The 15,651-nt window shown below is 39.1% G+C and overlaps 1 protein-coding gene and 1 pseudogene across 2 annotated transcripts in view; one reads left to right on the forward strand and one right to left on the reverse strand.

Moving 5' to 3' along the window:
- Positions 1–15,651, forward strand: part of MDN1 (midasin AAA ATPase 1) — a 183,287-nt gene that overhangs the window by 115,848 nt on the left and 51,788 nt on the right. For both annotated transcript variants that reach the window (XM_074397695.1, XM_074397696.1), the window contains exons 50-59: positions 158–271; positions 4,588–4,720; positions 6,251–6,366; positions 7,517–7,650; positions 10,963–11,120; positions 11,342–11,462; positions 12,432–12,642; positions 12,993–13,224; positions 13,554–13,680; positions 14,237–14,407. In XM_074397695.1, coding sequence (XP_074253796.1) covers positions 158–271; positions 4,588–4,720; positions 6,251–6,366; positions 7,517–7,650; positions 10,963–11,120; positions 11,342–11,462; positions 12,432–12,642; positions 12,993–13,224; positions 13,554–13,680; positions 14,237–14,407 — 1,517 coding nt within the window. The remainder of the gene's footprint in view (positions 1–157; positions 272–4,587; positions 4,721–6,250; positions 6,367–7,516; positions 7,651–10,962; positions 11,121–11,341; positions 11,463–12,431; positions 12,643–12,992; positions 13,225–13,553; positions 13,681–14,236; positions 14,408–15,651) is intronic.
- Positions 879–1,998, reverse strand: LOC101048382 (L-lactate dehydrogenase A chain-like; annotated as a pseudogene).

A 15,651-nucleotide genomic window follows, 5' to 3' on the forward strand; every position in this document is an offset into this window, starting at 1 on the left:
TAAAAATCCAGCCCTTTAGTTGCACTGGCCCCATTTCAAGTCCTCTTATGTGACTAGTGGTTATTTTATACAGCTATAGAACATTTTCATCATTGCAGAACGTTCAGTTCGATAGCACTGCTTTAGAGTCTAACGTTGTTTTCTCCTTCCTCCACAGAGTCCATACAGATTCATTTGGAAGCTAGTGCTTCATCTCTCAGGAATTTTTACTCACATTCCCTCTCAGCTGCAGTCAGTAATGTTTTCAAAATATTACAACCAAATACATCAGGTATGCACTTTTGATTTCTAGCTCTTAGCACTGTTTAGGAAACTTACGTTTTGAGTTCCCAGGAAAAAGATCTAACCTGTTAGAGGTCTCAACATAACAGTATTTTTAAAGAAGACTCATGATGTGCAGAAGCAAATTCTCCCTCTTTTTTTTTTTTTTCTTTCACTGTTCAAGGTTTATTGGGGATTTTAGTTGGTGTTAACACTTAGATAGTTGGTTGCATTGTTTATATGTAGATCTTTTTACATTGTATGGTAATATACACTACTGATATATATAGTTCACGAAATAAGATCCTTTGGAACAAGACATGTGATATTGGATCTATACACTGAATGCCAGGATGTAACTGGGAAAAAATGTTGGACTAGGCATGTTCAGTGAAGGAGCCAGGAAGTTACATAACAAATGAACATCTCTCTGGCTCAAGGGGCAACTACAGCGTGTGCAGCATTGGCAGTGGTGCCTCAGAGATGGCAGACTATTTCACACTAACCAGTTTAGGACTACACAAAGTTACCACCATCCAGCATCAGAATATAGCTGTAGGACTTTACAAACCATTCCTATTTCTAACTTCTGGAATTGCTGTTTTTCCCAGTCCATCTTAAAATATTACTGCTTTAATCACAGATCAGATAAAAAGGACAACATGCACAACCTCCTAAAATCCTGTTGTAGCCTAGACAGTGAAATGGTATGACATCAGAAGACTTTAAAATTGCAGCTCTTTTTGGATCCCCCAAAGTGTATCCGCACTCTTCTTCAAACGGGCCTCTTCCTCAGGAGTCAGAGTCACCTTCACAACGTCTGAGATTCCATTCTGTCCCAAAATGCAAGGAACACTAAGGAAGACATCATCCTTTATTCCATAGAGACCCTTAATCATGGTGGAAATTGGGTGCACCCACCTAAGATTCTTCATTATAGTCTCTGCCAAATCTGCCACAGAGAGTCCAATGGCCCAGGATGTGTAGCCTTTGAGTTTGATCACCTCGTAAGCACTCTCAACCACCTGCTTGTGAACCTCTTTCCACTGTTCCTTATCTGTATCAGTCCCTAAATCTGGATGCAGAGTCTTCAGGGAGACACCAGCAACATTCACTCCACTTCATACAGGCACACTGGAATCTCCATGTTCACCAAGGACCCACCCATGACAGCTTAATGGGTGAACTCCCAGCCTTTCCCCCATCAGGTAACAATCGGGCTGAATCCAGATTGCAACCACTTCCAATAACACGGTTTTTGGGAAAGCCACTTATCTTCCAAGCCACATAGGTCAAGATATCCACTGGATTTGAAACAATAAGCAACTTGCAGTTCGGGCTGTATTTTACAACATTAGGAATGATAAATTTAAAGATGTTCACGTTACACTGGACAAAATTAAGACGGCTTTCTCCCTCATGCTGACGTGTCCCAGCCATAGTAATGACCACCTTGGAGATTGCAGTTACATTATAGTCTTTGCCAGAGACAATCTTTGGTGTTCTAAGGAAAAGGCTGCCATGCTGGAGATCCATCATCTCTCCCTTCAATTTGTCTTCAACGACATCAACAAGAGCAAGTTCATTTGCCAAGTCCTTCATTAAGATACTGATGGCACAGGCCATACCAACAGCACCAACCCCAACAACTGTAATCTTATTCTGGGGGGTCTGTTCTTCCTTTAGAAGATTATGAATCAGCTGATCCTTGAGACTTGCCATTTTGGACTTGGAACCAAAAGGAACCAGGAATGCACGTCGGGCGGGCGTTGGGGGCACACAGCAGTGGGATCTGGACCCGGCGGCAGCTGCTCCAACACTCTTTTTTTTTTTTAACTCCTTTTTTTTGTTTGTTTGTTTTTTCTGAGACGGAGTTTTGCTTTTGTTGCCCAGGCTGGAGTGAAATGGTGTGATCTCGGCTCACCACAACTTCTGCCTCCCAGGTTCAGGTGATTCTCCTGCTTCAGCCTCCCAAGTAGCTGGGATTACAGGCGTGTGCTACCACACCTGGCTAATTTTTGTATTTTTAGTACAGATGGGGTCTTTCCATGTTAGTCAGGCTGGTCTTTGAACTCCTGACCTCAGGTGATCCACCTGCCTTTGTCTCCCAAAGTACTGGGATTTCAGGCAAGAGCTAATGCACCTGGCCTCTTTTTTTTTTTAAAGAGACAGGCGCTCATTAAGTTGCTCAGGCTGGTCTTTATATCCTGGCTTCAAACGATCCTCTTGCTTTGGCCTCCCAAAGTGCTAGGACTAGAGGCTTGAGCCACCATGCTTTACCTAAAGCTATCCATTTACCCTTCAGCTTCTGAAGGAGGCTGATGATGTGCCATGGAGTGAAAAGAATCTGAGAGTTGCAACACTGGGCCCTGATACCAACTCTGCCACAAACTGGCTTGGTAGATCTTTGGCTCATCATTCGCTGTCTCTGCTTGTGTTTAGAAACCAGGGGAATTAAGCTCTTATTTCTCTGAGGTCCCTTCCACTCTTAACTTTGTGTTGTTTGCCAGCTCTGTTAGTAGGGTTTCAAACCACGAGGTATTTGACTTAAAGGAAAGTTACACAGGATCAGTTAACTTAGGAAAATATAAAACCTTAATCATAGATGCGGTGGCTTATAGCTGTGGTCCAGCTACTTGGCAGGTTGAGATAGGAGGATTGCTTGAGTCCAGGAATTTGAGGCTGCAAATGCGCTGTGAAGTGCCACTGCATTCTAGCCTGGGGGACAGAGCCAAACCCTGTCTCCGGAAAAGCCTTGATGACGAAGTTATAAAACCATAGTGATAACAAATAGCCATCTAAGCTATCTGATCAAAGAAAGTATTCAAGATTTATTTTTTAAAATAGGGAATGAGAATAAACATTTCCTAAAACAGAGTAATATAAACTTGATTGACAGAAGCTTTAATGAAGAAAATGGGCATTTTCATACCACCACATTTAAAATTTTCCACCTCTATCTTCATTTGATGTAGATCAAAATATACCATTGTCCATTTGGTTTGGAAAAAAAATATGCATGATGCTTCTGTGCTGAATAATTCCTTTATGTACACTAAAGATCATGGAGTGAATGAGAAGAAATCAAGCAATAGAGAAAAATACTTTTCGAGTCAAGTTGTGGCTGAACTAAGTCATGGCTTTCCACTATGAGGATTGTTATCTTCACAAGCACAGTTTTACAGTAGCAGCTTTCATTTTCAGCAGGAATTACTTGTCCTCTGTTGTAACACATTAGCTCTAACCATCTTTTTCAATTGTGTAGCCTTTTTATCTTTCTGGGAGTTGGAAATGGTTTCCTTCTTTACCTGCTGTTCACACTATGTCCTGAGTAGTCTGGGTTGTCCACTATATGGTGGATACTTTTAAACTTAAAGTGCTCCACTGAACCATCCTGCCAGCCACCTTCAAATTAATGTTACCCTTTTTGGTGTCTTGTCTCCCACCCTTGGGTTTTCGCAACTTCTGGAAAGTGTCAGTCTCCTGCTGTTTCACAGAAGTTGTATCAGGTGTGAGCCAGAGGATTGTGGGGCATCAGCAACACACTCTGATTATAGATGAATTGTTTTTAAGTTTAAAAAACGGCATTGTTGGCCGGGCATGGTGGGAAATACCTGTAATCCCAGCACTTTGTGAGGCTGTGGTAGGCGGATAACCCTAGGCCAGGAGTTCGAGACCAGCCTGCCTAACATGGCGAAACCCCATCTCTACTAAAAATACCAAAAATTAGCTGGGGGTGGTGGTGGGTGCCTGTAATCTCAACTATTCGGGAGGCCGAGGCAGGAAAATGGCTTGAACCCTGAAGGTGGAGGCTGTAGTGAGCTGAAATCACACCATTACACCCCAGCCTGGACAACAAGAGCGAAACTCTGTCTCAAAAAAAAAAAAAAAAAAAAAGGATTGTTTTCGTAATGAAAACAGATAGTGAGATGTATTCATTCATTTTCTGCCATGTAAGTAACTTTTTTTTTTTTAAGCTGATGGTGACCACTGTAATTTAGCCTGTGGATTAGTGTGATCTCAGGAAGTGAATTCATTGGTTGGATTGTTGTATTTTAGTAGGGATTACCTTTATATCCTGCATTGGGATGGACTTTCAGTACATAGAGATACTTTGTATTTGGAAAAGAAAGAATGTAAAAGCTATTAAACCCTGCTGTTCTAGTATCATGGGATAAAGCTCATGGTATTTACTGGTTTAACCTCTTCCTCATCAGGACTCAGTGTTCTCAAAGTAAAACAATGAAAATATTCAACTGAAACTTGTCAGGCAAGAAGTTCAACTCCAGTATTTCTGATTGTTGTTTTGTTTTGTTTTTAAACCAGATGAATTTGTGATCCCTCTGGACCCCCGATGGAATATGCAGGCTCTAGACATGATTAGAAATTCGATGGACTTTGACCCAAAAACAGACCAGCCTGACCAGCTCTTTGCCCTTTTAGAATCAGCTGCAAACAAGTAGGTGAAACCTGCTGCTCTGTGCACTGTTTGCCTCACCAGCTTCTCAGATTATACCATTCCTACGAATCTGTCAAATATAGCTTACACGTGTTGAATTTTGTGAACCTGAGAAGTTGTGGGGTGTTGGACATGATTGCCTTTATCGTACGATAGTCGTATTTCTACTTTTTTCTGTTGTATTTTTTAGAGATGGAGTTTTGCTCTTATTGCCCAGGCTGGAGTGCAATGGTGTGATCTTGGCTCACTGCAACTTCTGCCTCCCAGGTTCAAGTGTTTCTACTGCCTCAGACTTCCAAGTAGCTGGGATTACAGGCGTGTGCTACCACGTCCAGCTGGTTTTGTATTTTTAGTAGAGACGGGATTTCTCCATGTTGGTCAGGCTGATCTTGAACTCCCGACCTCAGGTGATTCGCCCACCTCAGCCTCCCAAAGTGCTGGGACCATAGGAATGAGCCACTGTGCCCGGCTGTTTCTGTTTTTGTTTTGCTTTTGAGCTAGGGTCCATCTCTGTCACTGAGGCTGGAGTGCAGTGGCACAGTCTTGGATCACTGCAGCCTTTGCCTCCTGAGCTTAAGCCATTCTCCCACCTCAGCCTCTCAAGTAGCTGGGACTTACAGGTACATACCACCACATCTGGCTAATTTTTGTATTTTTTTTTTTTTTTTTTTTTTGTAGAGACAGGGTTTTGTCATGTTGCCCAGGCTGGTCTTGAACCCCTGAGTTCAAGTGATCCACCTGCCTTGGCCTCCCAAAGTACTGGGATTGTAGGTGTGAGCCATTGCCCCTAACCTGGTTTTTGTTTGATTCCCAGCAGCTCTTTCCATTCTTTTTCTACTTGTTTTTACTTGTCTTTTCCTTAGCCATCTTTCTGTCCACATCATTTCTTGTCCTCAAATGTTGGAGATATAAAAGCACCCCCATACTTATGTACACACTCACATATGAATTTACGTAATTTTCAAAGTGAATCCACAAGTGTAGTGTATACCTCAGAGGTTGCCTTGCAAGCTGCCAGCCCCCTACTCCCCTACTCCCCTACTCCCCTACTCCCCTACTCCCCTACTCCCCTACTCCCCTACTCCTCCACTCCCCTACTCCCCTACTCCTCCACTCCCCTACTCCCCTACTCCTCCACTCCCCTACTCCCCTACTCCCCTACTCCTCCACTCCCCTACTCCCCTACTCCCCTACTCCCCTACTCCCCTACTCCCCTACTCCTCCACTCCTCCAACTCCTTTTTCTACTGTGGCCACTTTGAAGAGTTCACAGTTCAGTTTGTCAGGTTGTGGCAGACCAAGACCTGGCAGTCTGCCTAGACCCAGCTTTCTCCATCCATCTATCCTCTTTCCTTTCACCTTAGTAGTTGTCACTTTCACCTCCATCTCTTTAGTCCAAGATTTGCAGAGGCAGGAGAGGAATAGCAGGATGAAGGACCCTGATATTCCAAGTTTTCCATCAGATAGAAGATATGATTGAAAATGTTATTAACCAACAACTATTTGTTACGTCTTTTGAATCTCATTTCAGGACAATCATATATCTTGACCGGGAAAAACGGGTTTTTACTGAAGCAAAATTGGTTTCTGTTGGTAGCAGAAAGCTAAGAGATAGTGTTTTGAGAATGTCCTTTGACTTCCATCAAGGCAAGAATATTTACCTTTTGTATTCTCTAATTTTAAGCATCTGATTGCATAATGTTGCTGAAGTTAAGAGGCATATTCAGCAGCTGCTGCTGTTTACTGATTTCTTTTCATCTGCTGGCCTGATTTTAAACATGTTCCCTTACCCAGTATTAATGACTAACATTTACTGAGCACTTACTTTGTGCCAGGTGCTTAGCTAAATCCTTTTTACATGTCCGTGATCTCGTTTTCTTTTTATAGCCACCTGTGAGACAGGTCCCCATGTTATCAGTGAGGAAAGGGAGACACGGAGATGCTCAAGGTCACATGTCTAGCAAGTGTCACAGCCACTTGAAAACCAGATCTGTCAGCTAAAAAAAATTAACATTCATAAGCATTTCTTATAGGAGGAAGCATTTCTCCTATCTTTATTTTGTTTTTAATTGAAAAAATATTTGTGCTTGTTGGAAAAAGTTTAAACTGTTAAAGTATAAAAATTGAAAAAGTTCATCTTTACATCGGCTACTGTTAGTAACAATTTCATTTATATTTTCTCACATCTATTGGTGTTAACTCTCCATCTAAACATATGTACTTAATTTTCATTTTGTACTTAAATACTTGTATAAATACATTTTTGCTTTATAATCTGCATTTGTCAGTGAGACATTATTTACATCTGAAGTTAAACATGCCTCATTTGTCAAGTTTAATAATATAGATTGAATATCCCTAATATAAAAATACGAAATCTGAAATCCTCCAAAATCAGGACATGATGTCACAAATGGAAAATTTTATACCTGACCTGATGTAATAAGCCATGGTCAAAATACAGTCCAAACTTTGTTTCATACACAAAATTATTAAAAATATTATAAAATATAAAATTTGGACTATGTATATCCCCAAGATACCTCATTATGTATGTGCAAAGATTCCAAAATCAAAAAAAAATAAATAAAAAAATCTGAAGCACTTCTGATCCTAAGCATTTCACATAAGAGACACTCAGCTGGTAGTAGGCAAAGAATTTGGTTTTGGTTTTGCTCTTTCAAAATTGACCTTTGTACTGGGGATAACATTTAAGTTCTAGATTATAGTGTATTTTGAAAATGTCCAGAGATTATTTTAAATCTGCTGAAATGTTCTTACTTATGTCAACTTTCAGATCCAGAGAGCTATCACACTCTGCCCCATGAAATTGTGGTCAATCTTGCTGCTTTTTTTGAACTTTGCGATGCACTATTCCTGCTCTGGGTACAGTCCTCCCAGGGAATGGTGTCTGATGCCAGTGTCAATGAGGTAAGGAACTACACCTTGTTTTATTTTAAACAACAAAATTTGTCTTTGTTGGCATAAAGATTCTTAGGGCTAAGAATAACTTCAGTGTTACTGTATGCCCAATATTACTTAAGAAATTTATTCTTAACAGTTTTAAATATACCTATACACATATTTAAAGTCTTATTGGTATATAATTTACATATTATAAACTGCATATATTCAAAACATATAACTTTTGACATGTATGCACCTGCAAAACCATTATCACAATCAAGAATAATGAACATGTCCATCACCCCAAAAAGTTTCCTTATTCCCTTTTTGTATTTTCTTCCTGCTCCTGCCCATAGCCAGGTAGCAGTTGATATGCTTTCTGTTACTGTGGATCAGTTATATTTTCTACAGGTGGAATTATATAGTATTTTTTTGTTTGTTTGTTTATCTTCTTTCACTCACCATTGTGATTTGGAGATAAACTCGTGTCAGTTGCTCATTCCTCTTTATTGCTGAGTAGTGTTCCATTGTATGGATCTACAGTTTTTTTATTGATTCACCTATTGATAGATTGTATCAGTTACATTTTAATCCACTTAAGTCCTCCTAGACATTATTGTCACATGTGGATCCTAGATATTATTGTCACATGTGGGTTCAGTGGAGTTTTTAATCCTTATTATTCTAGTAAGTCTAATAAAGTAGAACAGCCAGTCTTAAACTTTTTGATCTCTGCCTCTATACTCTTAAAGGTTCTCAAAAATCCAGAATATGCTACATCTGTCGGTTTATACCATATTAACTAAATCTGAAAATGTAAAAAAATAAACAAAACCATAAATTTGCTTAAAAGACAATAGCAAACTTTCATGTTAATATGGATAACTTATTTTTAATAAAAGCATAGCAATTTCTAAAATAAAAATTGAAAAGTGCAGAACTGTTTTACATTCCTGCAAGTGTCTGTTGATCTGGCTTGTGAGAAGATGGATTCTTGTAGTATGTTGTTTGGAATAAAGTTTGTGAAGAAAAACTGGGCTCCCGTAGTTAGGTTGGAAAGGGGAGGAATATGTTAGTAACCATTCCATATAATTTTGAATATTTTTATTTGATGACACACCAAAAATGATAAGTAGTTTTGTAAAGGTTATTTGCGATGCACAATCTGAGCAAATAATCACTGAACTTCTCATATTAAAATTCACTGGACTGCTTTGCACGTTGTATGGACCTTGACCTTGTGTGAGTCTGTAGCTCATGCATATATAACTTGGAAAATACTGTTTACTGAGTTGGCACATTTCATCCTTCAATATAAATAAATAAAAAAGTCATACCTGTGAAAATCACAAATCTCATCAAAAAATTGTTACCAGTAAGTTGTCAAACTGTTTTCCAGATTTTCTTTTTTTGGGGAAAGAATCTTTCTCTGTCACCCATGCTAGAATGCAATGGCGCAATCTTGGCTCACTGCAACCTCCTCCTTCTGGCTTCTAACAGTGATTCTCCTGCCTCAGTCTCCTGAATAGCTGGGACTACAGGCATGCGCCACCACACCTGGCTAATTTTTGTATTTTTAGTAGAGACAGGGTTTCACTTTCTTGGTCAGGCTGGTCTCAAACTCCTGAGGTCAGATGATCTGCCTGCCTCAGCTTCCCAAAGTGCAGGGATTCTAGGCATGAGCCAGTGTCCCTGGCCTCTCAATTGTTTCTTTTGAAGTAACAGTTTCACATCATTCATTTTCAATGCAATGTCTGTCAAATAGTCATAATTTGCCTGTCAGTCCTTTTTTTGTATCATTACTGTAAATGTTATCGTAGTGAACATGGCAAATAACGTGATATTATGAAAATAGCTTTGACCTTGCGGAGTATGGAAGGAAATCACTAATCTAGAAACAGTGTTACTGTAAAAATAAATTATTCAGAGGGCCATGTTGGAGACTCAGTTACCTGATTTGCATTGCAATCCTGTATTAAAACCGTATGGTATTGTCTAAGGATAGGCATTTAGATCAATGAAACAAAATAGAGGATTCACAGATAGACCCCTCTCTCATACATGGTCAGTTATTTTTGTTTGTTTTGTTTTTGTTAAATATGCAAAGGTAATTTAATAGCAAAAATGGTCAATTCAGTAACTGATGATGGAACAATTAGATGTCCATATAAAGTAAAATGAGCCTTTACCCCTATCTCACATTATATGTAGTGACCTCAACATAGATGAGACTTTTAAAAAAAGAACTAACATGAACTGGCTAAAAGAAAACATAGGAAAAAATCTTTACAACCTAAGTATAGGCAAAGATTTTTTAAGGATTCTCTGTAAATGAAAGAAATCGATAAATTGATTTCATCAAAATTTAAAACTTCTATTCCTCATAGCTACCTTTATAAATGTACTTGGAGAAAATGAATATACTGGGAAAAACTCTTAAAACACATAAATTCCATAAACTAGCTATATTAATACAACCCAGTTTTTGTTTTGTTTTGTTTTGTTTTGGATGGAGTCTTGCTCTGTGGCCAGGCTGGAATGCAGTGGCATGATCTCAGCTCACTGCAACCTCTGCCTCCTGGGTTCAAGCAATTCTCCTGCCTCAGTCTCCTGAATAACTGGGACTACAGGCATGCACCACCATTCCAGCTGATTTTTGTATTTTTAGTAGACACAGAGTTTCACCATGTTGGCCAGGATGGTCTCAATCTCTTGACCGGCTTCCCAAAGTGCTGGGATTACCGGCATTAGCCATCTTGCCCCCCCCCAACCCAGTTTTAAAATGAGTAAGACATTTGAATAGAACGTCTTCTCAGAAGTTATAAGAATGCCCAGTAAGCACTTAAAAAATGGCAGTGTCATCAGTTATCAAAGAACTGTAACTTGAAACCACAGTGAGATACCATCCACCAGAATAGAAATAAAAATGAAACTAAAGTTAAAACCATTAACAGCCAGTATTGGCAAAAAAATGGAACAACTGAAACTCTTCTACCCTTCCGGTTGGAGTACAAAATGGTATAGCTGCTTTAAGACAGTTAGTAGTTTCTTATAAAATGACCTACACTTTGACCCAATAATTCTATTTTCTCTAATAACTTTCTACTTCAAATGCTGAAAGATCTTTGCCTCCTCTGTCTGCCTTAATGTTCCTGCATGTATTCCAGTTTAGTCTTAGACTTTTTGTGTATGTTGAGCATTGATTAACAATTATATTCTACCTTGTGTGTCTTTTCCCAGAAGATGTTGTGAGCAGACTTAGTTTACGTTGTTTTTCTTTTTCTTCTTTTTTTAGTCATTCCTCTTGCCATCTTATCTAAAAGGCTTTGTTTTTAGATCTTAGGTTCTCTGCAGTGGCGGGACCGGTTTTGGACTGTAGCCGACACAGTAAAAGTAGATGCCTCAGGTCTGGCACTTCTTGCCCTCCACTGGCACTGGGTTTTAAAACATCTGGTCCACCAGATCCCCCAACTTCTGATGAATCACGAAGACAAGTAAGATTCATATTGAGAGTAGTAATGTCAAGAATTACAGACAGATGATGATACAGATGAGAGGATTTGGAACTGAAACTATTTCTTCTTGCTTTATTTTGGTTTATTCCCTTAGCATATTCGTGAATGTACAGTTAAAAAAGAAAATACTAATGGCTTCTCTTACTCTCCAGCATTTCCCGCTTTCCTTATTTCCCCTCTGCTCTTGTTCTCCTTTAAAGATATTACAAAGAAGTTCAGACTGTCTCAGAACACATTCAGAAGTGTCTGGGGAGCCAGACCGGCGGCTTTGCTGGTGTGAAGAAGTTGCAGAAGTTCCTGGGACGACCATTTCCTTTTAAGGTACGCCTGGAAGTATCTAGTAAATAAAAAAAAAAATCGACTACTTTTTCTGAAGTCCTGGAACTTGGGAACTGACATCGGTTAAGAATTAATCATTGTCAGCTGGGCACTGTGGCTCACGCCTGTAATCCCAACACTGTGGGAGGCCGAGGCGGTGGATCACCTGAGGTAAGGTAAGGAGTTTGAGACCAGCCTGACCAACATGGAGAAAACCCGTCTCTACTAAAAATACAAAATTAGCCAGGTGTGGTGACACATACCTGTAATCCCAACTACTTGGGAGGCTGAGGCAGGAGGATTGCTTGAACCAGGAGGTGGAGGTTATGGTGAGCCAAGATCATGCCATTGCACTCCAGCCTGGGCGACAAGAGCAAAACTCTGTCTCTCAAAAAAAAAAAAAAATGTAATCCGTGTCTTCAAAGCATAACTCTTAAATACAGTTTTCCCTTGGCATGTGGGGGTGATTGGTTTCAGGATTCTCCTTGGATACAAACATCCAGGACAGCCCAAGCCTCTTACATAAAATGGCGTTGAGTGCGTATATAACCTGTGTACGCTGTACATCATCTCTAAATTACAGTACCTCATACAGTGTAAACGCTGTGTAAATAGTGATTATACCGTATTGCTTAGGTAATAATGACAAGATAAAACTGTCCTTAACGTATTCAGTAGACACACCACCCATTTTTCCCCCTGAATATTTTCAACCCGCAGTTGGTTAAATTGATGCCGAACCCACAGGTAACAAGAGGGCAGGCTCTATCTATGAATCTTGTTAAGTAATTTGCTACATAATATCATTTTACTTATTCCTCATATTACTAAGGCTGGGTAGAGAGTAAACAAGTCCTGTGTTTTCTGTAAACATTAAGAATATATCATAAATTTATTCTCAGACCATATAGGCTACTAAAGAAAACCACGTTTGTGCTCTATAGTTTGCTCTTGGGGGTTTTGTTGTTTCAGGACAAGCTGGTGGTGGAGTGTTTTTCACAACTGAAGGTCCTTAACAAAGTCCTTGCTGTCAGGGAGCAGATGCCTGCCCTTGGGGAGAGTGGATGGCAGGAAGACATTAATCGTCTCCAAGTGGTTGCTTCTGAACGGACATTGAAGAAAAGTCTCCTGCAAGCCTGGGGATTGCTACTTAGAGCTAATATTTTGGAAGATGTCAACCTAGGTAAAATATTCTAGCACTTGGCTAGCTGACAAATGCTCTGAAAATATCCTCTTGCTGGTAGCTATTAAGTTTTCCCTTGAGACTTTTCTTTTCTGGGGAATGTGAGGGGTACAGTGCAAATATCTTTAAGTGTCAGGCATAGGGCTAAACTTCACATATGTTTTTAATTCCATCAGTAGAATCACGTGGTTATTAATAACATTTCACAGATGAGAATCTCAGAGCTCAGGTTAAGGAGCTTAACTCTGGTTAGCTCAAGTTAAGCTTGCAATCTCATAGCAGGCTGTTGAGAATCTAGAGGCTGTACTCTTGACCACTGTGCCCTAATACAATGTTTGTCTTTTGTCCAGATGAACTGAGGAATTTTGTGCATGCTCAGTGTTTAGAACTGAAAGCCAAAGGACTCTCACTTGGTTTTCTGGAGAAAAAGCATGGTGAAGCTTCCTCCCTGTCCCATCCAGACTTTACCTCCTTGATCCAGCTCACCAGGAGTGTTCAGTTGTGGCCCGCAATGGAGTACCTGGCTATGCTTTGGCAGTACAAAGTGACAGCTGATTTTATGGCACAGGCTTATCTTGGAAGGTAAACCATGCTTTCAGTTGTTTTTCTTGTGGAAACTTTCTCTTGATTATTCTATATATCCTATACCCATAAACAAAGCACAGACTTGATGGGGATGGTTTCTGAAACAGAGGGAGATAGTTTGCCATTTTGGAAAGCCAAAATGCATTGAAGATTTTTTTGCTAGTTTTGACTCTACTTTAAAAGTCACTAGGAATTTTATCAATAGACTTGTTCATTTTTAGATAAATGTATTATAAGTTTTATGTTACACTTTAATAATGTAGCAGCTTTCCAGTAGTTTTTTGATAGTCCACACCCCATCTTCTCTGTCTTTATTTTTGGAACAGATGCAGCAAAAATCAGCAACCCCAGATAAATGAGGAGATAGGTCATCTCATCTCATTTTGTCTTTATCACACACCAGTTGCTCCTCAAGAGCTTCGACATCTGTGGTCCTTGCTGCATCATCAGAAGGTAAAAATCACAAATAGACGTAAGCCTCCTTTATATGTGAGTTGATTAGATTTTCTGTGACAGAGTGGTTGCAAAACATTTTGTTTATTCTTAAAATTCCATGTTGGAAACCTCAGGTTATTTTGAGTTATCTCTTAAAGGAGAGAATTTTTAATATTCTTTTGCAGTAATTATGAGGGTATATTACAGCTCTTATCACAGGAGTATTCATTTGGTTTCCAATTAAATGAAATGAAAATATTTGCTTCTAAAAACTTCCCAATTGCTCAAAAATATGTTGTGAGAATGTTTTGTACTCTTCTATTCTAATAAGTTGAATATGAATACGAATAAACTCTGGTTAATAGAATTTAATTAGTACAGCTTTAAATAAAACTGGAAACATGTCACATTTCTTGACCAAGATTACTGGTGTGGCAGAGAATCAGAAAAATTTGGATTAATACCTTTAAAATCATGATAGTTTTAGATGAGTCTTAGAAAAAAGAGAACTAATAACTGGATTTATGAAGTCTTTATCAAATATTCTCTTACCTAATTATTCCTTTATTTTTAGGTGTCTCCTGAAGAAATTACTTCTTTGTGGTCCGAGTTATTTAATTCCATGTTTATGGCTTTCTGGAGCAGTACAGTGACCACACATACAGAGTACTGGCTAATGTGGAACCCTTTGCCTGCAATGCAGGAGAGGGAGGCGCCCAAGTCTCTTTTGGGCTCCACATTGAAGGTTTGTTGGTCTAAAATTATAAAACATGTTTGATAGTGGCAAAAGAGTTTCTGAATGGATCTATCAATAAACATTTATTCCTGGCATACAATAGTGACTAGGTGATTGCAACGCTTTATTTTCTGCAGGATGTTAAATAAGTGTAGTGTCAGTAAAAGTATACCATATTAAATGATTTGGAAATTCGGAGATAAGTCAAAAAAGGTTTTGTTGAAAAAGTCTATACTATTTTTCTAATTAAAAGATCATTTTGTTCACTATAAAATATTTTAACAGTACAGATAAATGTATATATAATATATAGAATCCATTAGAAATGTCCACTCTGCTCTGTATCCTTTTGTTTACATATATTTTTATATTAAATACATATATAAACAAAAATAAGTACACATATATGTAATAGAAATATGTATGTCGTTCCAGCTTATTTATCTTTTTGAGATGCAGTTTCGCTCTTGTTGGCCAGGCTGGAGTGCAGTGGCACAATCTCAGATCACTGCAACCTCTGCCTCCTGGGTTCAAGTGATTCTCCTGCCTTGGCTTCCCTAGTAGTTGGGACTACAGGCATGTGCCACCACACCCAGCTGATTTTTGTATTTTTAATAGAGACGGGGTTCCACCATGTTGGCCACGATGGACTCAATCTCTTGACTTTGTGATCTGCCTGCCTCTGCTTCCCAAAGTGCTGGGATTTCAGGCATGAGCCATTGCGCCCGGCTCATTCCAGCTTGTTTTGTAAAGTTATTCTGTTGTATTGATGTGTTAGAATTTATTTCACTCACTTTCTTACTGATAGTGTTGAAGTTTCTTGCATTTTCTCCCTCCTCCTGTTATAAGCGTGCCACATTGACTATCCTTGTATACATCTTTGTCCACTTGTTGGCGCATTTCTGCGCATAAGTTATTGGAATTACAATTGAATCCTTGGTCAGAGTATCTACACATTAAAAGCAAAATTATGGTTATTATCAGACTACAGATGTGGCTTTTGCTTTTTACTTTTTACATTTTTAAAGATGAGAGGAGCCAGTGAAGAGGGAAGTCCTGAAGTCCTGGATGACCACAGTGAGGTTTAGTTTCCTTTAATATAGAGATGAGGACCTGTTCTTCATCTGCCTGCCACACTAGGTGTTATCAACATTTCTAATTGTTTCTGTCATTTAGTTAGAACTTATTTGCACTTCTTTGATAATTGCGAATATTAAGCATATTTTCACATTTATTGATCCCCTTTAGTTCTT

The sequence above is a fragment of the Saimiri boliviensis genome, chromosome 4 (assembly GCF_048565385.1).
Source record: "Saimiri boliviensis isolate mSaiBol1 chromosome 4, mSaiBol1.pri, whole genome shotgun sequence".
NCBI lineage: Eukaryota > Metazoa > Chordata > Mammalia > Primates > Cebidae > Saimiri > Saimiri boliviensis.